Genomic DNA, 27,673 nt, shown 5'->3' with positions numbered 1-27,673 from the left:
AAGATATTTATAATGCAGAAATAGGAGGAAAAGTAGTAATGTGGTTTATAACATAGGACAGAAAATAGAGAAAATGAAATTCCTATTCAAGACATGCTATCATCTCATTTCTACCCATACTAAAGTGTGACCGTGAACATAATATGAAATTTAAACTATACACATTTGCTAAGAAATAAGAACATCACCATCCATAGTAACAAGAGGTTTTATTGATTCTAATGCAAGCTAAGCATGGGGAAGAAATAATCACTTAAAAACACCAAAGACCCTTACATAGCAAAGGTTAAGAAATAAATTAAGACTCCTATTGGGCTATGTCTGGAAGGAAGAATAGGCCTCATTCACTTCGATCCTTGGGTTCTCGGTATTTCCACTGAATGTAATCAAAGATGTCCCTCTCACTGTCTACTGGCAGGGGTTCTCCAGCTACTCCTAGAAGTAGAGAGGGAAAAGAAATTTATTTTAAGAACCAGTTTAGCAATTTAGTTATGAGGGTTCAGGATTGAGAGCTGTGTGAGATTTGCTTTCATAATAAAAAGGAAAACCAAGCTACTAATCCTCCCCATACCAGCTTGTACTTGAGTTTTATTACATATATATTACCAATGCTACAAAAAGAACCTGAGTTTTCCAACTATTGTCACTAAAGTTACCCCAACTTGTGATTTTCCTCTCTGCTGCATCTCCATTATAGCCATCACATTATATAAAATACTCTAGTTAGTTCCTTTGCAACTCAAAATGTTTTAGTACTAGAAGCAGTGGCATTCTGTGGAAGCTTATAGAAATGCAGAACCTTGAGCTCCAAGGAATTAGAATCTGCATCCCATGAAGTCCTCAAGTAAACAGTATGCATGCTGAAATGTGAGCAGCATTGCCCTAGGAATAAAAGCCCTACTTTTTTAGGGCAAAATGGCAAAAATTCATTCTCCAGTAGGGAATAGTAAATCATACAGTATGTTGTGAAATGTTAACAAGATCTATAAAGTATAGAGTTAAGAATCCTTATTCTTTAAACTTTAAAACATAGGTTTAAAGTTTGGGAGGCATTAAGAGCAATGATATCTCAGAATTTTTGGAACCACACATCAAAACAAAAAAACTCTTTTAAACCAATATAATTTTTTAATAACTATGATGGACAGGAAGGATTTACTCTATCCTAATAGAGCTAGAAATAGTCTAGCTCTATTAGGATAAATGGTCATTACTAAGGAACTGGGAGCACATTAAGCATTCAAGCCCCCTTTGTTCTAAGGGACTAATAATACAAATACATTTGACCAGCTTTTTAGAGAAGCTAAATTTGCTAACCCCTTGAAAATAACTTTCTCTCCAGATAACATGGATCATCTCTAAGGCAATCACATATACTCACCAGTGACTCCCAAGGGGCGGATGGTGTATTCGTTGATTGTGAAACCCTTTTCTAAGGCATGAGCTCTCATATTTTTATTGAAAATGTCACTCCCAGTGAAATAAAGAACCCCACAATAATATTGATCTTTGGGTATCAACCTAAAAATAAAGCAGATAAAGTTTTTATTACACTTCTCAAATTTAGCAAGCATAGAACTCCTAACTAAGCAAGGAACAAAACGCCTAAAATAAATCTTAGTGTACTAACAATCTGAAGAAAAGACTATCATTAAGTGGAACATTTAAATCACAACCTTGCAATTGTTTAGGTTTCAGTAAACTTTCCTCTGTAAGAGGTGTGGAGAAATGAAAAGCATTATCACTGAGTATAACTCACTTCCCCATGCCAGAAATTTCTTTTGAGTTATAGAAGACACTATGGTAATGTGCAAATCCACATGAAGAAAAAAAAAATCTGTACATAGTCATTATTATTTATACTTAAGGCTAAACATTATATCTGGCAAGAATATATGGTCCTTCAGAATAAAAGAGGTTTCTATACATACTTGTAAACTTTAATAAGATATACAGAGGGAAGAAAGACAGGATTCAAAAAGGAAAAAGCAAGAATGTCAGAAACAAAGTTTGAGCATACCTGATATCAATTCTTCTGTGAGGGTATTCCTTTTCATCATTTTTACTGGGAAGCTGGCAAACACCCTGAAAAGGATATTTTAAAGAATTTTTTAAAGATATTTTTAAACTTAAGGCTTAATTTTAATCAAATTTTAAATGTGAGGCTAGTTTTGCTCTTATTGGTGGCAGTTTTAGAATTCTGAGCACTTTCAACTTATTAGCTAGCTTCTCTAAGCTACATGTTATCATGAACTTCCTGTGACATTCTACGATAATTTGAGAACTACATGAATCAACAAAGGTTCTAGCCATAAGAATTTCACCTGTATATGACTCTAAACAATAAATAAATCAAGTAAAGCATCATATATGAAAGAGCACAAAACAAACAGGCAAAAGCAACTTGGGAGAAATAATGATCATGCAGAAATAAGAAAATAAACAAAAAAACTACAATAACAAAAAAAAAAGCTATACTTTTCTCAGACAATAGAAGATATTCAACACATGAATAAGGGCAGAATACTACAGAAAAAAAAAACCATTTCGGACTGGTTTAAATGTGATAGCAGAAGTAGAAGGGTCTGAGGAAATCTCTTAAATAATGTGAGAAAGGTAAGAAAAATTTTTAAAATATAAGAAAATCTGGGTGTAGTGGCACACATCTATAATCCCAGCTACTTAGGAGGCTGAGGCAGGAGGATCACAAGTTTGAGGCCAATCTGGGCAACTAGCAAGGCCTTATCTCAAAATGAAAAATAAAAAGGGCTGGGAGTATAGCTCAGTGGTAGAGTGTACCTAGGTTTAATCCTTAGGAGTGCAATAAATAATAAGAAAATTAGAGGATCATTTTTTTCCCCTTCTTTACAGGTGAGTGAAAACTTCTTCAGTTTCAAGCAAAAATCATCAAAGCCTATTTGGTCATTTTTTTTTCCTTTCCAGAAAAATGGGAAAATTTCTGGACTTGGCAGCAACCCATGCATATGTGAAAAAGAGCTATACACATCACCAGATTTCAAATTACAATTACCCAATACCACATTCTAAGAAAAATAAACAAGTGACAAGCTTCTTATCCTAAATAAAAAAGTAGTCAAGTTAATACATATCACTAAAAGCTGTATTTTTTTCACTCAACAAAAGAGAAAAATTAAAATTGAAAATGGGTATTTTCTTTAGCCATTCCTATGGTTGGAAGATTAACAAAACATATTTACCTTCAAAATATGAAACCTACCTTCTTAGGCATTAACAAGTTCCAACTCAACTTCCACTTCAAATGGTCAGAAATAACTTCCATCAGAAATTACCATGAAGTATTACTTATGGGTATAAATGTCTGGATGCCATAGGCAATGATCTTGCTGTTTGTTATACCAGTGATAAGATTTCATCTAACGGCTTTGTTCCCCTTTTCAAGGCTAATTTTATTTCCTGAATTTTTTCTGAAGTGTTAATGTTAAAGAATATTTCTGTATTATTATAAATGCTTTATTAGACTTAATGGATTAGTATTGTTTGGTATTTAAATTCAATAGCTTCAATGAGTGTTTGAAATAAAGCCATTCATTTCCTCAGGGTAGTCAAGGTATCTTCTATGGTCCCCTGAATTCTTAAAGTGGATATCCTACAGAAAAATCACCCAAGGCCAAACATGCACAAAATACTAAAATTTGAATGGTACATACCTAATATGAAACTAACAGAATGTAGAGAAACTATATTTTCTTCCAAATATTATTATATTCACAGTAAGAACAGTTCAGTTGTCTAAAGACCATGATTTTACAAGATGATCTGGAATAACTCTGACTAGTTTCTAGAATTTGATTACTACTAGCTTAAAGGAATCCATGTTTTGAAGATAACTTGGCAAGCACATGGATAGACATGTCTTTTTTTAAAAAAAAAATTATTTTTTAGTTGTAGTTGGACACAATACCTTTATTTTATTTATTTATATATGGTGCTGAGGATTGAACCCAGGGCCTCGAATGTGCTAGGCAAGCACTTTACTGCTGAGCCACAACCCCAGCCTGGATAGATATATCTTTAAAACTAGTAAATGGTTATAACAATAAAAGGCTTTGGAATCAAGAAGATACAGGAGAATAGTTTTTTCAGCTTCATGAACTGAATTCATTTTGTAGCCAATTTCCTTTCAGAACCTAGAGACCTTCACTTCTTTGGATGTCTCTGCTACTGTCCGTCACTTAGGCTACTGCTCTGACTCCTGTCTAGCCAACTCTTTCTCTAGATAGGTATCTGCTTGACTAAGTCCTTCACCTTGAGGCTCTAAGTCAGTCTGACCTTCCTATTTAATATTGCTTCCTGCATTCCCATACCCTCCATACCTACTCCCCCATTTTTGAGCACTATTTTAACCTAATATATTAAATAATTTACCTATTTATTATGTTCATCACTAATGATCAGTTCCTTCCATGAGTCCTAATGTAAATTCTACTTAATTAAACTCACTGATTTATTCTCAGATCCTAGAACAGTGCTTGAAACATAAGAGATTCATTCAGCAAATATATACTGTCGAATTGACTGAATACACTTTCACAGCATTTAAAATCACCACGAGGAACTTAATGAAATAATTGTGTATGCAGTAATTATATATAACATCCAATTTACCATGTTAATTTTTTAAAATCATCTTAGCCATTTTTAAGTATATAGTATTATATTTATATTGTTTTATAACCATCACCACCATCCATTTCTAGAATATTTCCCCAACTGAAACTCTGTATCTATTTAAAAATAACTGCATGTTCCCTCTCCTCAGGGACAGGCAACTGCCATTCTATTTCTATATGACATGATGTTTTATCATTCTCAATCATCTTTTTACTTTTAGATAACACTCCTGTCAAATCTATTGAGACTCACAAATTATAGTATGTCTAGGCTCTAACATTACAGTATCTTTCCTTTAAGTCATATAACTTCATAAAAGTGGGGCATGGAGAAGAGGGGACCCAAAGAAGTCTTTAAGTGATTAGAAGAAAGTAAGCCTAAAGAAAGAAAAATCTTGATCCTACATTTTTATTGGCTTTCCTATTGGTTATTATACTGGGCCATTTATTAATCTATTTTTAATCCACTTGCCATCTAGACAGCACATCGTAACGGGCTTCACTGTGAAAATCTTTGCAAGTGTCCCCCTCTATTAGCTTCCCTGTTTATCATTTCATGTAACAACATTCTTTATATGTTATAAGACAGACCCTGATTCTTTTTCTTTCTTTGAGGTTGTAATAGATAAATACCCTTCAGTCAATTCTAACCTCACTCATTGAAGGATTTTGAGTCAGAGAACATGAGAACCATTTGTCATTTTAGGGGGAAACCTACTATGTGTCAAAGTCATTACAGATATTATGCAAAAGCAAATTATGCCTAATTACTTACTTTGACAGTATATATTATTTAGAAATGGGGAGTTTAAAAGAAAATCCATATTAGTTTGTTTGTTTTTTTCACAGTGCTAGGACCTGAACCCAGGGTCTCATGCATGCTAACAAGCACTCTACCACTGAGTTAAATCCCAGTCCCTGAAAGAAAAAAGTTCTTATCTAAAACATTGTGAGAGTAGCTATAAGAATCAGGTGTCGTATCAAGTATTTTTCTCTAAGGTCTCAAGGACATCCTTTTTTTTTTTAACGGGGGGTGGGGGGGGTTGGTGGGGTTTGTAATGGGGATTGAATCCAGGGGCACTCAACCACTGAGCCACATCCCCAACCTTTTGATATTTTATTTGGAGACAGGGTATCACTAAGTTGCTTAGAGCCTCACTAAATTGCTGAGGCCAGCTTTGAATTCATGAACCTCCTTGCCTCAGCTTCCTAGCCACTGGGATTACAGGTGAGCGCCATCATGCCCAGCTATTTGTTGACCTTACTACAAAGTTACAATAAAGTCACATACTCAGAATGGTTACTAAGCAATCTCTAAGGACTTTTTTCACACGTGTTAATTCAAATGAGTACTTACCATGAACTTTGTTTCCCCCTTGGATAGCATATCTGTAATAAAATGGACCTTTTGTAACTGCTCCACAACACGATGTAACAGCTTTGGCTGCAGAATCATAATCAGGGAATAAAAAAAAAAGAGCAATTATTCTGTCATATGTAAAAATCTTTTTGTTTGGTGCTAGGGATTGAACCTAAGGCCACTGAGCTACATGCCCAACCTAAAATATTTTAACATGAGTTTTCAGATTATTTATGGAAAAATCTCTATGATTTTTTTTTTTTTTAGAGAGAGTGAGAGAGAGAATTTTTAATATTTATTTTTTAGTTCTCGGCAGACACAACATCTTTGTTGGTATGTGGTGCTGAGGATCGAACCCGGGCCGCACGCATGCCAGGCAAGCGCACTACCGCTTGAGCCACATTCCCAGCCCCTATGATTTTGTTTTATGTGAGGATTTTTTTTTGCGGGGGGGGGGGGGGGGGTGCTAGGGATTGAACCCAGGACCTCTAGCATGCTAGGCAAGCAATCTACCACTGAGCTACATCCTAGCCCCACACTCTTTTTAATGTTCTGATTAAGTATCTTTCCCCTCAAACAGAGAATACATTTTATCAAATAAAACATTTTCAGAAACTAGTTTCTCACCAATCTCCTGATACCCTAAAACAAACACAATTTGTGTTTATCTGTTTCATTAAAAAGTTAGCTGCTTTATCTTTAAAAGATATATGTCATCCAAAATAAAAAATGTTTTGTTTTTAGGATTGAGGTTGTGGTTCAGTGTTTGAATGCTTGCCTCGCATGTGTAAGGGACTGGGTTCAATCCTCAGCACCACATAAAAATAAAGGTATTTGTTCATCTACAACTAAAAAAAAGTTTTGTTTTAATGGATTTTCTAATAGAACTAAGTTTTTCAGGCTGGGGTGCAGCTCAGTAGTAAAGCACTTGCCTGCATGTGCAAGGCTCTGAGTTCCATCCCCACACTGTGAGGAAAAAAAAAAAAAAAGTAGTTTCTCAATAATTTTTTTTTAAGAGAGAGAGAGAGAGAGAGAGAATGAATTTTTTTAATATTTATTTTTTAGTTTTCGGTGGACACAACATCTTTGTATGTGGCGCTGAGGATCAAACCCGGGCCGCATGCATGCCAGGCAAGCGCACTACTGCTTGAGCCACATCCCCAGCCCAATGCTTTATTTTTTAATAGGAAGATATTACTTTAATGAAAACCTGAACATTAGACCAAGCATTTCTGAAACAGCTATAGTGGATTAGGTAGAAGGGAGTGAAAGGAGGGGAGCAGGTATGGGGTAGGGAGGATAGTACAATGAATCAGACATTATTACCCTTTGTACATATATAAGTATATGATTAGTGGGATTCTACATCATGTACAACCAGAAGAATTTCTATGTATTATGTATCATGCACTCTACTGTCATGTATAACTAATTAGAACAAATTAAAAAAAGAAAGAAAATAAAGCAAGGCAAAAAAAAGAAAGAAATACTTTATTACATTTCCTCTCATTTAGACTGCCTTCCAATTCCTCAAGGAAAAATAGTGTGTATTCTTTTCCACACCTACGTTTGCTTTTTCACAGAATTCAATCAGTATAAAACACTTCAGCTGACTTTTCAGAAAGATTCAAATGATTTGTTGTGAAACAATTTAGAAAATGATATTTACTGCTGCACTGCTGTATGACAGAACATATTTGATTATAAGTTCTAGGGTACCTGTTTGGTTGATTCCGAGGTAAAGTTTGGATGGGTCAGAAGAACATCCATGTCACCACTAGATTCTGCACCTACAGTAACAAGGAATATGGAAGGTATTCTCCATGTAAATCTATCAATTAGGCCAATGAAGAACAAAACTAATGACATACATAGAAGAGCCTTACTTCTTATAGCCTATTATTCTATTTCACTGTGCTTCATATTCAGAATTAGTTAAAAGATTTCAATTTTCTGTCCAATAATTCAGGTTTATTGATAGAGACAGCAGAATCTGGGATAACAACAGTAATTGGCATTAGATACATATTGCATACAACTTGTATATTTAATGTGCTAATAATGCACTTAACCACTCAACAATAAAGACAATTTTTGAAAATGGCTTTGGAATACATCTATGAACAACTAAATATCTAAAAATCTCAAACAATATGCTCTCTTTAAAAGGTAATTTATTTTAATTCTTATGACTGAAGTCATTTAATAAATATTGGTAAAAAATTATTATTATAGTATCATGGATAAGAACACAGCACTTTATAATGACTCAGGTTTTGATATTTATAACCATATAACTTCAGGCAAGTTACACATAGCTGTTTGAACCTTACTTTGAACTATGAAATTTTGACTCTAATTAGATGTTTTTCACTTTTAGTACTGCAAATGAGGACTCTTACATTTCTCTAAACCTCAGTTTCCTTGTTTGTAAACTACTAAAAACTATTTCATAGGCTACTGTGCAACTAGATAAGCACTAAAGCATCTACTATTGTGCCTCATTCGGCATAAAATAATCCTATCTCCTCTCTTTTCATTTTGATAAGTATAGTACATGCAAAACTTTAGGTGACCATGCAGATCATCATCCTATGTATCAATCTTTAACCAGATACAGTAGTCCCCTTTTCTGCAGAGGATTTTAAGGCCCTCCCTCAGTGGATGCCTGAAACCACAGATAGGACCAAACCCTATAATTTAATACCTTTTCTATATTAACTCAGTACCTATTACACACCATGGCCATAATTTTTGCAGTTTGAGATGTGACACCAAAACTAGCATAAATTTCATTTTCCTTCTTCATAATTTCATGGGTAGAAGATGTGTTCGTAATGTAGACCTTAATAAGCTAAGCATACAAGTTTTTTCTTTTCCTTATTAAGTCATGAACTTTCCCAATTTCACTTAAAGGACATACTTTATAGATGTTCTTTGGCAGATTTGAATTATCAGCATCACACTCTTATGCTTTGAGGCCCTTATTCAGTAAAATAAGACCCTGTGATATTTCAACAGTCAATCTGAGATCAGAGAGCCAAGATGGCTAAGTGATGAAGTGCAGGACAGGTAGAATAAACTGTGGCTATACTGGACAAAGGGATGATTTACATCCCAGGCAGGATGGAGGGAGATTTCTTCTTGGTACTCATAATAACTTAAAACTACAAATTGTTTATTTCTGGAATTTTCCATTTAGTAGTTTCAGACTGTGGTTGTCCTGAGTTACTGAACTCTCAGAAGGCAAAACTATGGATAAGTGGGGAATTCTTGTATTTACATATAAAAAAGACAAGGTAAAATGTGTACTGATTTAAGGATATTTACAAAAGCTATTTTAATAAAGAAAATTCTATTGTGTTCTCATTTCTTTCTCCTATAAGTTCAATGCTTTCACTATGCAGTTACCACCAAAATCACTTTATTATTTTTAAAAAACAAAAAGAAAATCATATTAGCAAAGGAAGACCGGAAGGAAAGATAGACTCAAGGGTCCATTAATAGAGGGCTTGATAAATAAATTATGGCAAACCCACAAAAGCAAATATTATGCAACTATTAAAAAGAATAAAGACAATCTCTGTATACTGATATGAAAAATATCCAGGATATATCTTTAATTAAAAGGTATAGTATTATGCAAACATAATGTTACCTGGTGAAAAAAAGGGAAAGGGAAGTGGAGGAGAAAATAAAAAATGTATACTCATATTAGTTGTTATCTTTAGGCAGAAACATTGAAAAGAATTCAAAAGAAAGTGGTTATTAATGGGACAATGGTGGCATGTAGTATACAGAATGAATAGAGACAGAGTAAAACTGAGACTCCACAGTGTATGCCATTTTTTATATATATTTAAAATTTTTTTTAATTGTAGATGGGAACAATACCTTTATTTATTTATATTTATGTGGTGCTGAGGATCGAATCCAGTGCCTCATACATAGAAGCAAGCGCTTGCCACTGAGCCAAATCCCAGTCCCCTTTTTTAATATTAAAGCATACAGCCATATAACATAGTCAACAACATAAATAAAAATAAAATATATAAACCCAAAAGGTTTGTCATATTCAGAGTGTGCATTTCAGCTTGCTTTGCATCAAAATATACATTTTGAACTGGGTGTGGTGGTGCATGCCTTTAATCCCAGCGGCTCAGGACACTAAGATAGGGGGATCATGAGTTAAAAGCCAGCCTCAGCAACTTATCAATGCTCTAAGCAACTTAGACCCTGTCTCCAAATAAAATATTAAAAAGGGCTGAGGATGTGGCTCAGGTATTAAGCATCCCTTGGTTAAATGCCTGGTACAAAAAAAAAATATATATATATATAATATATATATATAAAATATGTATATATAAACAAAAATACATATTTTTTTACACACATACACGCACCTATACACATACACACATTTTGAAAATAGATAATCCAAGTCCCCACCTAAGGTAATTTTTATTTAGTAGGTCTGTAGCAGGGTATAACAATGTATATATATATTTTTAAAATTCCCAGGTATTTCTGATATAGATATACTCAAATAACTGGTTAACTTTAATCCTTTCATTCTGAAAATATGAAAATTAGGATAAAGCAAAGACAGATTTACTTAAAATCATATAGTAGTAAGAAGACTTGGCCTCGGAACCCAAGTCTTTTTATCCCAATTCAATGTTCTTTCCACTTATCAGCAAATATGGATTTAATCCAACTCTAGATTTTTACAGAAAATATCTGGAATATTTCTGATAGCCCATTGCCTACTTTCTACCCAAAATTCTACTGGTGACCAGAGATTCAATCTAGGTATTTACTCTAAAATGTTTTAAACAAATTTTTTCTATTCCAATTTAAAAAGCTATGTTAGCCTCCAAAGAGACCAGGATTGTGTGGTTCTCACTTTGTTTGCTCTCACATAGTAAGTAAAAGACCTGAAAAACCTGGTGATTGTGAGAATGGGTTTTGAGCTGGTGATTTTGAGACAATATTCTTAGATTCATTAGAGAAAATGAAGAAAATTTAAAAAGTAAATAAAACTATCTACAACTCCATTAGCATATAACCAGATAACCACTATTAGTGTTTTTTTCTTATAGTTTTTTTTAGTTGCAGATGAACACAATACCTTTATTTATTTATTTTATGTGGTGCTGAGGATCAAACCCAGCGCCTCACGTATGTAAGGCAAGTGCTCTACCACTTGGCTACAACCCCAGCCCCACTATTAGTGTTTTAATTATACCTAAATAATTTTATAAATTTTGTTAAAAGCAGTTAAAAATATTATTCTATAATAAAATTAGAATGACTCTCCTCTAATTATTTATACATATTCCCATCTATGAACAAATAAATAGCTAATACGATAGGGTCTTAGTAAATCCAAGAAGTAATATAAATGACACATTTTTAATTCAAGTTTTTCACATATTCTAGGCAATTTTAACATTGAGGCATGAAATAGCCCAAGATTAGGAAGTATGTTACCTCTTCTGAAACTGCCACAGACTGTAGCAATGTATTCAGAATCCACTTTTTTAACTTCATTTAGTACAATATCCTAATAGAAGAAAGATTAAGTCAGTATTCCAAAAACAGCTTTTCACCAAGTGATGTTCTCAACAGTAATCAGAAAATACAGTTCAGTATATTCTTACTTGCATTTGTAACATCTCTTCACGAGGGATTCTTTTTTCAAAGTCCTCAAAATATCTATAAAGACAGAATAAGTACACAAAAGATTTTTGTAAAATTTAAATCTTTTTAGAAATTAAATTGCCTACCATACATAGTGTCCTTATACCAGCAGATTACAATTCTCACAAATCAAGAATAGAATTTATTGAGAAGACAAAAGCAAAACTGAGATGGGGTGTCTGTTTCTTAACTGGATCAAAATCCTGAAGTTCATCCTTTGTAACATTCAAGAAACTGCATCAAAACTTATATGTAAGTAAGTTTAATATTCACATTACAATAGTAAATAAACATATTTAAGTTAGGACATGTTTTCAAAGTACTGCTCTTTACTGGTAAATCAAGGGGTTGGTTACAGTTAACTGCACTTAAATCTTGCAAAAATAGGAGTAAGAAATTCTGTTGTGCTATTGCACTGTAAGATAACTATAGATAATGAGAATTTGCTATATATTTTAAATAGCTAGAAGAAAGGATTTTGAATGTTTTCACCATAAAGTAACGATAAATGTTTAAGGAGATATGTTTACTCTAACACATGTATATGTGTTAACAGCATATACATGTATCAAACATCACATGGAAATCCCCAAATATGTACAGTGCTATTATATATCAGTTAAAAAATAAATATAAATTCAAAAATAACACAAAAATTCTGCAAATTGTTGTTTTTTAAAATATTAACCTAAAACATGGATGAACTTCGACAATAATATGGCAAGTGAAAGAAATCAGTAAAGACCACATATTGATTTCATTTATATGAAATGTCCAGAAGAGGCAAATTTGAACAGCAGATTAGTGGTTGCCTAGGGCTGAATGAGGATAAATGGGGAATGACTGCTAATGGATGAGTTCTTTTGAGGATAACAAAAATGTCCTAAAATTGTAATAATAGTTGCACCACTCTGTGTACATACCAAAAATCACTGAACTATATCCTTTAAATTGATAAATTACATGACTTATGACTTATATCTCAATAAAGCAGTTATAAAGATATTATCTCTGTTTGAAATGATATCTAAGCATATGGCTAAGAATGATAATGTAATTCTTCAAAATCAGTTCTCATGATAACCAAGTTCTTCACAATACCTCCATTTACTATATAAATGCAAAGAAAGTAAGAATCACACCATCCTGGTCTCTTAGTGGCTCAAAATTTTAGAATAATAGTATAAGTTTAAGAGGAAATACATATACTGCTTATACACTATCATTGTAAATAATCAATATCTAGCACACAAAATAATTATTGATATTGATAGAGAAACATACATACTAGTTATTTATACTGCTTTTAGTTGTTTAGAGATTTTTCTTCTTATTAAAAAACTTTAGTTTTTCATGTTCATGTAAACTGATGTTCACATGTTTCATGTTCTTCTCAGACTAAATAAACTACTACACTGAATCTCTTTAGTATTCTTCCCCCAGATCTAGTACAGTGCTTTGTACTACAGAATCATGGAATGAACACCCAATGACTGTCTAAGTCACTGCACTAAGCTTTATGTATTTTAAGAGGGAGTTGTCCACTAAAGTCAAGTGAATGAGGGAAATTCTTAAAATAAGTAAACTATAAAACAATAACAAAATGTATGTACATATACATAAACTCTACAGGAGTCTGCAACAAATCTTAGCATTCCTAAATTGGAAAATGCTTGTGTTTACCTAATTTGAGGAATTATTATGGTGTATAAAAGAATGTCTATAAAAATTTTTACTTTCACATCTCAAATATCAAAAGAAAATTTGCTCTTACTTCAGCCCAATTCGTTGATGATGATTCAATTTATCTTCATTTTTTCTGAGATCTGAATAGAAGATAAGTTTGAGGTGTTAATTTGAACACTTTTGGGAGGAAAAATACTAAACTCAGCTACTTTTTTTCAAAGAACTAGCTGGAGGGAAAATACATTGAAATGGTTTTGATAAAAACAAGGAGAAAAAAATTTTTAGATATTAAGAACTAGAAAAAATGACTCTTCAAATCAATACAGTAAAAACCTAACATCTAATTTTATGATCATTTCCATTTACTGACTCAAAATTTGAATGAGAGTTACATGAAATGATAAATATACAGGAATTATATCAAATTTTGCTGGCTATCATAAAAGGCAACCTTATAAGAACTAATAATGCTAAATTTACTATTCATAGCAGCAGCAATCACAATTTCTGAAGACTTTATGATTACCTAGGTTCATTCATAGTGTACATTTATTCATTCACTCCATTGAATTAGTGTTGAATACTGATTTGTGCAGGCATTGTACTAAAAATCCTGTTGAAAGTAAAGGTATTAGCTTCATTTTTTAATTTGCAAAAGTCGTCCTAACATTGTATCTTAAAAGTGACTGGGTTCCATTAGGTGTTCTTCTTTTACTAGGCATGAGTACAGTAGTGAACCTCGTTAAAGAAAACAATAAGCATGGTTTAAAAGCAATTCCTATGATCACCCTTAGATTAACAAATACATAAATTCACTCTGGAGATATAAAACAGAGAAAAATAAGCATCTTTATGACACATGGAACATTTAACATCTCCCACAGGAAATACTAACATATATATCTGAAAATGAAATGGAAATAGTGATATATATGTATATATCTAAGTTAAATATATAGACATTACATAATTATGAAATAATATAAAAACAAAATGTTTGGCACTACCAAGAGATAAAACCTAAACACCTTTGAGAAACCCACTTTTTTTTTTTCCCAGTTTCTTGCTATGTTGCCCAGGCTGGCCTGACTCAGCCTCCCAAGCAGCAACCAGCTCGAAACCCACAAACTTGAGTGGGTTTAAGTGCTTTAGCCAATCATCTTATTCAGATATACTGTATATGTCACAAGGAGAAAAGCACATAACCTCTCTGAGATGCACAGAAAGAGATCAGTCTCTAGAAATTCTTGGTTTAGTAATACTTAGTTTAGTGAACAATATTTCATAAAAGTAAGTTAATCATTTTTCAGTACTTACTATGTATTAAGCACTCTGCTAAGTGCTTTACAGACTGCATTAAATTATATGAAATATTTGTTTTGTAGCTAAGAAACTGAAGCACAATGCTCATAAAGGCCTCTGAGATAATATGTAATATAATATAATATAATATGAGATTTAAATGACAAAGAGCCAGCTATGAAGGATCAAGGGAAAAGGGAAAGGGAAAGTCAAAAGCCCTCAGGCTGGCATGAGTTTGTTGGCTATTCAAGAAAGGAGAAAAACAAGTATGGCTAGTTGGGATTCAAACCAGGTCAGTCTCCAAAACATGTTCACCTAACCACTGTGTTGCTTATAATAGTTGAACCCACAAATACTAAACCCTTAATGCCATGGATGTACTATAATGAATTCATATATATAGAGTATACACCTTGAAAAGTATGAAGAGATAAATTAAATTGAAAGGATTGCTATGTTAGGTTTATGTGTTTTAAAATTACTTGACTTAGGCTCTATTTTTATTACTTCCTTCAAATTAAAAATTCCTTCAATAAGCACTCAACTCTCAATATATATAACTCAGCATTTAATCTTAACATATAAGATTAAATGTTTTATTATAGAAACAAATATTTTTGTTTTATTATAGAAACAAAAGTAATTTAAATATTCTAAACATCTACAAATGAGAACTATTTTCATTGTCTTTAAACCAAGAAATCACTTCCTGGTTGTGATTTTCTTCTAAATTACAAACCTAAAAATGTTTAAGATGGGACTATAAATTATACATCTATATTCTACTACAGAGTTAAAAAGAAAATTTTATTTGTATTTATTAATTGAGAACAGGTTTTCCAGGTTTTAGTTTGTTAAGAGTATTTATTAATGGTCTTTCAGGACCATATTTAAGCCGGAATTAGCAACCTGTGGTCATACTTACCTTCTAATGTTTTAATTCCTTCATCTACAAACTTCCTTGCAGCAGATGGACTACAAAGAAAGAAATGCATTGTCTCAATATCGAATGGAATTCAGGATCACTGTAACAATCAAATATTTAAAAATAAAATAAAAGGAAAGGTCAAACATAAAGACCTGATATTATGCTAAATAAGACCTACCAAAATGGTTACTTTGGTAATGTGCAATTTTATTCAAAGTAAGAATTTTTGAAGTTTCAATCATTAGGAAGATAATCCTGTACTTGGACAGGGAAAAAAACACCTAAACAGCTAGCCATCATAATATCCATGTTCAAACATATGGGCACCTGAAAATTGTTCATTCACTCAAATAAGATTTACTGAGGACCATATCATATGCCAGACACTGTGCTGAAGATACAGCATAAATAAGATAAATAAGAGCACTAGATATCACCCGCTTACATTCTAGTAAGGGGATACATAAATACATATACAAACAAGAAAAATATCAGGTGGAGGAATTCAAATCCAGACAAAACAGAATGACTGAGTTCTGCTTTAGATTGGGTGGTAAGTAAAGGGCTCTGAGATAATACATAGGCTGAGATTTAAATAACAAAGAGCCCGCTACAAGGGATCAAGGAGAAAGGGAAAGGGAAAGGGAAGGTCAAAAGCCCTCAGGCTAGCTTAAGATTGGCTTGTTCAAGAAAGAAGAAAAACAAGTATGGCTAGAATGAGATATCACTGAGCAGTACACAGGGGCCCACACATTATCATGTTTTTAAAGCCAGGGTAGTAAGTTTGGGTTTTATTCTGAGTGCAAAGGGAGGCTATTAGAGCATACAGGGCAAAGCAGTGATAAAATCTGATTGGGTTAATGAACAATCACTGTGATTGCCATGTTCACATAAATAAATCCAAACATCAGAAAGAACTAAGGATGGGCTGGGGTTGTGGCTCAGTGGTAGAGTACTTGCCTAGCATGTGTGAGGCACTGGTTCGATTCTCAGCACCACATATAAATAAATAAATAAATAAATAAATAAAAATCTATTGACAACTAATATTAAAAAAAAAAAAAAGGACTAAGGATGCTCTTATGGAATGGCAGGGACAGAAGGAACCTTAGAGATTAACCAAATCTCCATCTCATTTTATAAAGAAGGACATCAGAATCTAAAAAACTAAAAATAATTTGCTAAGGTAACAAATTTAGTTGGTCAGGACTAGTACTCAGTTTTCCTGATTCTCTTCCCTTATATCAATTTACAGTAAAAGTGAGAACAGAGATCAGAAAAAAAAGCACACATACACATTCATGTGCATATAACAGCCTGAGTCATAGTTTCTGGAACAGTGTGCAAACATTATGATATTATAGTGTGGTATAATTGACATGGATATTAGGAAGGCAATGTGGCAAACAAAAAACAGAATTGAACGGGGAATCAGGAGACAAGAGTTCTAATTCTGGCTCTGCCACAGTACTTTCTACACTCAAGTTTCAGCTTTCTTCCTTAAAAAAAGATGATAATATAACATGCTCTCTAAAACATCTTCTAATCAAAATTTTAAAATAGCCTTGGGTCCATAAGGAGTCATGCTAATTTTCAGTATATTATGCTTAAGAATGTAATACAGTTTAGAATAACTTCTATCTAAAATGTGGTCACTTAAAGGAATAATCATCATATAATGTAAAGGAATGCCTTGTTTCTTAAAGATAAGAGGTAAGGAAAACATTATGGCCTTAATATTTCAGTGTTAATCTTTCCTTTGTCCAATGTCAAAAGACCTTTTCAGTGCTAGTTCCAAATCTGAGATAAAGTTTCCTGCATTAAAGAACAACTGAGTGCTTATTCCAAATTCATGGTTCTAAAGAAAAACATTATGCTTAGAGAAGCAGAAGAGACACAATCTGAAGAGGGCAAAAGGTGTACACAGCAAGTACTAGTAGAGTTTAGAGGAAAGAAGATAGAAGGTAACATTTGCTTTAAATGAGGCATCATGTGAATAATCAGCTTCAGATCCATAAGCTATGAAAAGGTGAACTGTATGAGTAAAGGCAAAGAGGTAGTGAAGCACAAGTTTAGAAGAAAAACAGCAGGTAACTTAGCTTGGTTGACATGAAAAATATAACCAATCTATGACTATGTCTGTTAAAAAATAGTTCTTACCCAATGCCACTAACTCGAGTTAGGAAATTGATGGATGAACTTGTATCATCCTGCCGAATCTTTAAGGAAAAAAAAAAAAGTCTAACAATGATTTAAGAATGCTTTGAGAACTTAAATGATCTTATTAAAAACCAAAATCATTTACATTTACCTGGTTAACACATAGTAAAGTATTCATATATAACCTAGGTAGTTACAGGTGAATAACAGAGCAGCTGAAGATGTCTCATCTCTAATTTATTCAATACTTTTGGATGGGGGTATAGCACTGTGGTAGAGTGTGTGCATGAGGCTCTGAATTCAATCATCAGCCCCAAAACAAATAACTTTTTTACTTTAAATTGACAGATAAAATTGCGTGTATTTATCATATACAACACAATGTCTTGAAATATACATAAGTTGTAGACTGGTAAAATCCAATAAATTTGCTAATTAACAAATGTACCACCTCATATAGTTATTTTCATGGGAAGAACATTTAACATCCAGTCTCTGAATTTTTCAATTTTCTAATACTTTTAAGAGGCTTATCCATAAGAGACGAGAAATGATATAATTATTATCATTAGAGTGAAATAAAAGCATAAAAATTCTTGGAAGAATTAAAGAACAGAAATTCTAAATGACAATGACCTTTTAGTCAAAATTTATAATCTCTTTTCTGAATAGTAAAAAAAATAAGAGCCAACTGTATCATGATGCTAAAAATCTCTTAAATGTCATATAAAATAAGAGGGATTTTTTTTTTTGTGTGTGTGTGTGAGACAAAGTGGCCCAGGCTGGTCTCAAATCTGTGAGTTCAAGTGATCCTTCCATCTCAGCTTCCTGTGCATAAGGTATTACAGGTTGCACTACCATGCCCAACTAATAAGTGAAAATTTTATAGAAGCAATGTTCATATTTAAAAAATAGAATACGTAAAGTCATAAAGTCTATACTCATCTCTTTCCTTCTGGAAAAGTGAGTAAAGTGATGTTACTCACCACAGTGAGTAACATCAATCGCCCTGTAAGGACACTACATGATAGTTGCCATAAAGGAAGACACTGTAACCAAATAAGTAAATCAGTTAAAATTTTACCTTTTCCAGTTTACGCAATTTTCCAGTTGCTAAATACTCATCGATTTTTTCCGCAATTTTTGTTCCTACTCCAGGCTACACAAAAAATGAAAAATATAAAAATCATATAATTGTAATGCTCACCAAATTACTAAATGATAAAGTGGGAAAAGATAAACAAATGCTCATAAGCGATAAGTTTTCAAACAATGGACAGAAAATTGAACCCCTGTAATGAATTCTCCCAGCAGCAAAATGCTTAAATGATTGACAAAAGAGAAATCTTTATAAAATAAGTCTAAATGACTCATTTAAAATTAAATTTTGTTGTAGAAAAATTAGAAAAGTTACACAAAGAATACTAAAATCACTTGTCAATCTCATTGCCCTGGAAATTATTATTTGATTTCTTTTTTACTTATAAATATACATTTTTACATATATGCTTTTTCCTAATACATTATGAACACATGTTTATATCAATCAATAAATAAAATGGTGTCTTTAGTGGTTGCATAGTATATCATCTTACGGATGTATAATTTACTTAATATCCTACATGTAAACATTTAGATGGTTTCTAATTATCTGATAGTATAATAATGCTATTATGAACTCCCTTTAGAACAGAGGTGCTTACGCTTTTGCATGCATTAGCATCACCTGGACACAAGCAAAGTGTCTACTGACACACCTGGGTTCTCTCACCCAGAAATTATAGAAACAGGGTCTATCAGTGACAGAAGTCGGGTTGAGTTCTACTTGGATGACAATGCCAATTACCCATTCATGCTGCCCATCCTAGGTAATGACACAGAAGCAGTATCTATATCAGTACCACATGAACACACACATATATATACTCATAGCAATGAACACTAAAGCAGTTGACTTTTGTCGCTGAAGACATTTTTTTCCCAAATGAAGAATGGATTTAATTAAACTATGTATTGAAAAAAAAAACAGCCTAAGTATTAGAGATGGTGATTATATCCAGTTTGAGTTACAGAACCAATTTCCTGAATTTTTAGCATTCAGTGAGCTGCCAATTTTGATTTTGTATTGCTCTTTTTCCAAATGACATTTTCTTTCTTTTTTTATTGGAGGAGGGGGAAAAAGTAGTAATACTATATTTGAAAATTATACTCTGTATCTGGCTTTCCTGTGTATGTAACCATTTCGGTGTTATTATCCTGCTTCGGTTTTATAGTGATTGTGAAATTTGATGCAAGTATACAGTCATTTTCTCATTAAAAACACAATATGTGTCGGTATTAAAAAAAAAAAAAAAGCACAGTGTCAAGTCCCACCTTAGCGTTTCTGATTCATTTTATCAGGGATATGCCAAGAAGCCAAGGATTTGTACTTCTAAGTTCCCCAGTGTTGTTGTTGTTGCTGGTCTACGTATCACATTGAGAATCATTGCTCTAGAACTATAAAGTCCAATGTAGAATACTAGCCACATAATGACAATTTAATTAAAATTTAGAATTCTTCAGTTACACTAGCCACATTTCAAGGACTAAATAGTCAAATGTGGTTTATGGTTGCCATATTGGACAGTACTGCTCTAGAATGTAAGCTCTAAAACAGCAGAGATCTTATCTGTTCACTGCATATCCCTAATGCCTGGCTTATAGGTGCTCAAAAGTTGTTAAGTTGCTTAGTCCTTGTGTACACATAACTCTACTGGTTTTCTTAGAACAAATTCCTCCAAGTGGAATTGTTGGGTCAATATATACAGTATGGCAAATTTTCCCCAGAATGGCTGTAACAATCAAGACACCCTTCAGCAGTAAATGAAGGTTCTTTTATTTTTTTCACAACCTTATTTACATTTCATACTAGTTTGATAATTTGAGAGGCAATATATGGTATATTGTTTTATTTTCCAACTTAACCTTTTTTTTCACATTTATTGGTCCTTTTAAACATTCAACAAGCAAAATAACATGTGTGCCAGTTATTTCCTACTGACCTTTAGCCCTAATTCACCCTTGTGTACTTTTGATGTCTCAAAACTACTGAATGCATATTCAAGTTCTGAAAAAGCAATAACCAAGTAGAAATGAACAAAAGATTTAGGAAGATTAGAAAAGGAAAACTGCTTAGACTTCTCATTTCTAATATTAAATGATAAAAAGGTAATTATTTTTTCCTTTACAGATAGTGCTACAACAATTTCACTCAATAAATAGACCTCAAGCAATTTAGACCCAAGCTATTTTCTGTATCTAACATTAAGGAATAAAAGACAAACAACTCATTCTGGAAATGTAAGATTTCTGGAATTATTGAGAAGCACTCCTATGGGCTAGATAATAGGTCTTTGATTCTTAAGTAATAGTAAAAAGAAATAATGTTGATATTTTTAGTTAAGTCCAGTCTAATGGAAAAGGAGTTTTGGATACTTTCATGCTTTTTTTTAGGGCCATATCAGGAGCTCAGATTCAGGATGAAGTATATCAGAGCTTTTCAAAAACCTTTAATAAAATTTATTTGCAATCAGCACAGAAAAGGAAGGTCAGGAGTTTCAATGAAAGGGGAACAGAATGAATAGGTGTGGTCTCTGAGGATAACATTGCAACAGTTCACTAAGACAAAAATTCAGAATAAGAAGTAAATCTCTAATGTATTTATAACTTAGTTGGATGCTATATTTGGGAAAAATATACTATTGCTGGTAATGGTTCATGGCACAAAGGATTTAAAACCCATGCACCAAAGTAGGATTTGTATCGGTTAACAAATTCAAGGTTAAGATGTGGCACATGATTAATGTGAGAATCACAAGATTCATGGGTGACTATGAAGGGTGAGAGAACAAAGGGCATTTATGGTTCATACTCTTAAGGCTCTCATTAGAAAAAATTAAGGATGATCAAATATAATACTTAAAATTCCAGAGGACTTTTGTAAAACACAAGAACAACAAATGGAGATGATAACTATCATCTGGAAAAATCAAAGCCATGTCAGTTTGGCATTTTTAACAAAATGTAAGATATTTAAGCAAATTTGAATCATTTATGTAAGGTTAAATAAGAGAGAATTATCTATCAATAGAGAGATCTTCCAAGGACATTCTTAGTGATATTATTATAAATTACCAAGAGATGTGAGCCTCTAGAAACTGATATTACTAGGACACTAGCACATAGGGTTTCATGGAAATAAAAATAGGGCTAACTACCATATTAGAAAAGAGGTCTACTCATGTGCCTATTTGTAGGTAAAATCTCTTTGGGGAATACTCTCCCCAAATGTAACTAATGTAAGTCCCTATACCTGGGGATCAGGGAAGGATAGATAGGGACCAGATATGATAGTATCATTACATCACCATAGTCTTTTTTGGGGGGCAGTGGGGTACTGGGGATTAAACCCAGGGATTCTTTGCCACTAAGCTATATCCCAAGCTCTTTTAATTTTCTATTTGAGAGGGTATTGCTAAGTTACTAAAAGCCTCATTAAATTGCTGAGTCTGGCCCCAAACTTGCAATCTTCTTGCCTTAGCCTCCTGAGTTGCTGGGATTACAAGTGTACACCATCGGACAATGGCCACCATTGTCAGAGGAATTCAATGTGAGAGTTGGTACATGCATATGTGATAGAGTAGAAAAAGAAAAGTATAATTATGTATCTGTTGATCTCCAAATAAACACATTTTGAGCTTGAAAGAGTATGCTTTAAATGGCATTAATTTTATTCCGAAAAATTAGGAGTAGTGAAATCTGTTTGTGTGGGTCAAGACAGCTTCAGAAAAATGAGTTTAGTTTTGTGGGAACCCCCCAAATTTGTACATGTGTAAACTGTTCGACCAGTGTGTTCACTAAACTTACCAATTTCTTAGCTTCTGCTCCACTCTTTATTTTGTGTGGGTACTTTGCTATAACAGATGCTGCTTTTCTATAAGAGGAAAAAAAGGGAAAATCAATTAAAAAACAAGCAAGATCTTAACTTTTCTTAAACTAGAATGCACACACAAATATCTACCTTACACTTTCACCAAGATAACTAATTTTCCATTCCCATGTAAGACTTAGAATTTAGAGAGCTGATAGATTACCTACTATATGTCTAATTCTTAAGTTTCTTGAAATTTCTCACAGATGAGGATAATTTTAACTGTATATGTAACACTAGAGGGATTTGGGATACCAGCAGTCTTCTTTCTTGTGAATAATTAAAAAATAGCATATAACAATATATTTTAATTGTTTCTGCAGATGATTCATAATTCTTGCTTAAAAATGTGCTACCAAACTAATAGAACTATGAGATATCATATTTGCTTACAGATGGCTATTTTAAAATTCATGGCTTCTGGGGCTGGGGATGTGGCTCAAGCAGTGGCGCGCTCGCCTGGCATGCGTGCGGCCTGAGTTCGATCCTCAGCACCACATACAAAAACAAGGATGTTGTGTCCGCCGAAAACTAAAAAATAAATATTAAAATTCATTCTCTCTCTCTCTTTAAAAAAAATAAAAAATAAATAAAATTCATGGCTTCAAACTGCAATTCCCTATGTCCTTATATCAATTCTTTTTTAAAAAAAATTGTTAACATTTCAGTTTAACATAAAGAAGTGATCATGTGTTTCTTGCCTACCTCTACGTACACTCAGTTTAATAATCTGATGATAGATTAGGTATACTCTGGGTGCTCACTGGGTATTCTGTCTAAAATTTCAATGCTAAATGTAGTTTAGAATTGTTGCTGATAAAAAGCAATAGTACAACTAAATCTAAAGCACAAATGTTGAATAATCTTTTGAACCTGTGATTTTTATTCTATTCTAGCATATATGTCTTTAGATTTGAATTATAGCTTATTTATTAGCATATGATTGATGATGGCTCTAGACAGGTTATAATTATAGGGGAAGCAACAGGCTAAGGCAGTTTATGGAAGGGATTAGCTAAGGAAAGGCAAGTAGATCCAGATAACTGGAACTGGGTACCCAAGCCTGAAAGGAATAAATTAGATCATGAAAGGCCTTTTGTATGCCATCATATATTTAGGCTTTATCAAAAAAAATATTGAATTATTTGATATGAAATACCGACAAGACTAGATTATTTTAAAAAATACTTCATTCACAATCAAGAGAAATGTATACTAGGGGTGAGTATGTATGTGAGTAGTACGTAGGGATAGTAGGGGATTATTTGCTTTTCTGGATTTATTTCCCACTCATGCTATATATAACCCTTAAGCCAACTGAATTACTGACTTTTAGAAAATGTTATATTCTTTCATCTCAAGGACTTGCCCCATTTTGTATTCTTTGTCTAGATTTCTGCTCCTCTCAACTTCTGATGAGCTCCTTCAAGATTAAACACTGCTGTGACCCAAACAGGGTTGAATATCTGTGTGAATTCTAGGTCACTAATGTATGGGAGATAGTACAATTACTTTACATAGGAAATCATAAGAAGAAAGCATAATCAGTTTTGAAATATGTTTGAGTGTGAAGGAAAAAATTCAGGTGAAAGCCCAAAGTTTTGGAGTCTATGACTTAAGTGGTACTCAAAGACAAGAAAGAGAAAGTATTGAAAGGGCTACAGGGGTTGGGGATGTGGCTCAAGCGGTATAGTGCTCCCCTGGCATGTGTGCAGCACGGGTTTGATCCTCAGCACCACATAAACAAAGATGTTGTGACCACCGAAAACTAAAAAAAATAAATATTAAAATTCTCTCTCTCTCACTCTCGCTCTCACTCACTCTTTAAAAAAAAAAAAAGAAAGGGCTACGGGAAGACTTCTGGAAACTAGTAACACTAAAAGCTAAGACAGATGAAAAAAATGAAAGAATAGAAAGGATTACTAATCATCGTGAAAATCAAGGGAAAGACTTTCATGGAATGAGCTTATGAAGAATGCCACTGAGAGTCCAATAAGATGACATGTAGGTGAGAGATTTTCAGAGAAATGGCAAGATGGGAATTATACTGCAATGACATAAGGGAATGACTACTGATGAGGAAGTCCAGAAATGAAACATAGATTGTTCAAGAAGGAAAAATAAGGTACTAGCTAGAGGGAAGTTAAGACTGTTTTCATTTTGCTGTTAAGAACTGAGGAACTTGGGGGCACATTTATAGGCTAAGGGGTTGAGACAGGTAGATGTGGAAATAATGGCTAGGAAAAGGCCCCTGGTAATGGACAAGGACTAGATCCGGCGAAGGTGACAGGATCAGCCACAGACCAACCAGATGGAAAGATATGATTTGTCGCACCACAAATGTTTTGAGTACATATTGCAACCACTGCCTTTCATTATGGCTTAAAATTATACTGCATTTCCAATCAATCACGTTGGATAATTGGGAACTTATCTGAATTGATCCTATAGAGCTCTGTCAAAATTCTTCCAGAAATATTAAGTGAGGTACCACCTTCTTGTTGCTTTTTCTGCTCTTGCAGGTGGTCGAAATATCCATTGGAACCTTGGTTATGTTAAGTGCCACACAAAGCAGGTGTATATCAGAATGCATGCTAGCCAAGAATGCTGCACTGTCCCACCTGTAAGCATTGTACTTGTGGATAGCCTGGCTCACGTTCTTCTCAAAGTTTGCGAGTTCTGAAAAGGCAACAAGAGGCTTGGGTGAACAAGAATTACGAGTAAACGCAGGAAAACTGAGTTCCCTGGAAGAGGATGTGGCAGCATCTAAGGGTCAGTGGCTACCCATTTCTTCACAGGCAGCAAAGGCTGCCCAAGGGATGACCCAGAAATCCCCGGATGAACTGACAATCAGCTCTCGGCACGGGTGCCTCAGGAAGAGCTCCAAGGAAGACCACCAGCTGCAAGGAGCTGACCCCACCCACTGGACTGTAGCGGCAGGCGAGAAGGGAGGGAAGGCAATGGGGAGAAAGGAAGGCAATGGGTAGAAAGGAAAGGGATAGCCAAAGGAGCCGGGCCCAGGACTAACCCATGAGCATGTCTGTGATTCCCCCGTTGAGAGTCTCCTGCGGCGCCTTCCGTTTACTCATGGTGGCCTGCACCCGAGGGCTCCAGGGTGTCCAGAGCCTGGGAGAGCCTGGGAGAGACAGGGACTAGCCCGCCTCCCCCAGCCTTAAGAAGGAACGGGGACTTGAGGAAGGGATAAGGATCAAATCAGCCCAGCAAGGCGGGCGCGACCGGCTGAACAATGGCTGCCTCTGACAGGAGGCGCGGCGCGGCGCGGCGCGGCGCGTGTGGTGACGTCACGCGCTGGGGCGGTTCCGGGGCGGGGCTACAGAGGAGTGTCCTTGGTCTGGTAGGAAAAAAAGGGAAGGTCTTGGAAGCTGTCCTAGAAGCAAATGGCTCAAAGCTTAAAGAGTTTTGCTGGAGGAAATGAGAACCTCAGAATTACATCCTGATATGTTTCTTAGGGGAAGACCTGGAACCTTAACCTAAGAGATTCTGTTTTCCTGATGTTTCTCTGGAATCCTCTCCCTAAAGAGGGAAAAACAGAAGTCCAATTTTGATGGTAAGAATTGGGTATAGAAGACTGAAGACTGGTCTTGTGGACATATATGTGCACAATAATAGTTATTGAATGCATGACAGATTTCATATGTGATAAAGGCAACACTAGCATCATACTTATTGTCCAAAGGCTCTGGGAATGTCTTGCAATCCACACTGCAGTGGAATTCTGAACTCGGCACTGCAGGAGCGTGGAATGGTGGACACAAGCAGCTGTCCACCAGAACTTTTTTTCTGCCAACTATTAGTTAAAGATATTTTACTTTTTATTCCCCTTTTGTGCTAGGAGCCAAAGTGATGAAAAGACCCCAAGAAAGGGAGAATGTAATAAGCAAGTAAGGGAGACCTATAGTGAGCAATTAAATTTCCATTGTACCATGAGAAGTGAAATACATCAGCTCTATGTTATCCTAAAAGTGTAACACCTAGGTCCATTTATAACCAATTCAGGCAATTGCTTTGTGTATGAAGCTAAACTTTTATTATGAAATGATACATAATTGCTATAGAAATATTTGATAAGTGAATAAAAGGAGAAAAAAAATTTAGTGATCATCTCTCTATCCAGCTTGACTACTATCAATATTTTGTAACATAACATTTCTTGTTTTTAATCTTTGCCCTTTAAAATCCCCATTATCTTAAAATAATAAAGTAAGGCTTTACATAATTTTTTTTCTTTAAATAGCAACATATGGTTAATTTTTTTTGTTTGTTTTTTGCAATATCAGTGTACATGTTAAGTGATGCTTATTGAACATTAGTATTTCTTCTTTTGTGAATTTCCTACTCATGTCCTTTGCTTATTTTTCTTTTAATACCTTTATTTCACTTATTTATTTTTTGTATGTGGTGCCGAAGATCGAACCCAGGGTCTTGTATGTGCCAGGCAAGCGCTCTACAGCTGAGCCACTACCCCAGCCTTTGCTTATTTTTCTAATGGAGGTAGTTGTCTTCTATTAATTTTTTAGATCTCTTATATATTATTACTTACCTTCTTTTGTATATTTTTGACAAAATTTTGTAAATAGACTTGGACTAGTTTTTTTTCTATATTCATATTTTTTCCTATTAAATATTGATATGCCAGGCTATATTGTTCGAGAGAATGACTATCCTTCATTAAATAAAAGCATTTTTATTTACCTCCAAATTTACAAATGTAGAGAGTTGTGTGAAAAAAATTTTATATGAATATTATGGCTGCTTTTTAAAAATCAATACTAGACAATACAAGGAAAATTATTCCCAATCTTCTTAGACAACCTACATATGATTCACTTAACTAGTTTCTTTTTGAAATAACTAGTTTTCAGTTGACTTCTAAGATAGCACTTCCTCTTTTC

General features: G+C 33.9%; 1 protein-coding gene across 1 annotated transcript; it reads right to left on the bottom strand.

The window, feature by feature from the left end:
- Positions 1 to 192: 192 nt before the first annotated feature.
- On the bottom strand, positions 193 to 26,054 carry Polb (DNA polymerase beta). Its single transcript, XM_078031276.1, has 14 exons — positions 25,789 to 26,054; positions 25,382 to 25,439; positions 22,697 to 22,763; positions 18,876 to 18,950; positions 17,792 to 17,850; positions 15,629 to 15,678; positions 13,490 to 13,541; positions 11,676 to 11,730; positions 11,506 to 11,578; positions 7,732 to 7,802; positions 6,010 to 6,096; positions 2,021 to 2,085; positions 1,382 to 1,521; positions 193 to 435 (listed from the first exon to the last, which is right to left on the bottom strand). Exons 1-14 carry the CDS (start codon positions 25,847 to 25,849, stop codon positions 341 to 343), a joined length of 1,008 nt encoding a protein of 335 aa, XP_077887402.1. The 5' UTR covers positions 25,850 to 26,054; the 3' UTR covers positions 193 to 340.
- Positions 26,055 to 27,673: the final 1,619 nt, after the last annotated feature.

The sequence above is a fragment of the Ictidomys tridecemlineatus genome, chromosome 14, assembly GCF_052094955.1.
Source record: "Ictidomys tridecemlineatus isolate mIctTri1 chromosome 14, mIctTri1.hap1, whole genome shotgun sequence".
Classification (NCBI taxonomy): Eukaryota; Metazoa; Chordata; class Mammalia; order Rodentia; family Sciuridae; genus Ictidomys; species Ictidomys tridecemlineatus.
Note: the sequence above shows the minus strand (reverse complement) of the source record. Positions and strands in the feature narration are given on the sequence as shown.

Coding starts and splice junctions, on each gene's coding strand:
- Polb (XM_078031276.1), bottom strand. CDS start 25,849: ATGAGTAAACGGAAGGCGCCGCAGGAGACTCTCAACGGGGGAATCACA. Junction 11,579..11,675: donor AAGAGATGTTACAAATGCAA/GTAAGAATATAC, acceptor TTCTTCTATTAG/GATATTGTACTAAATGAAGT. Junction 6,097..7,731: donor CCTCGGAATCAACCAAACAG/GTACCCTAGAAC, acceptor ATGATTCTGCAG/CCAAAGCTGTTACATCGTGT.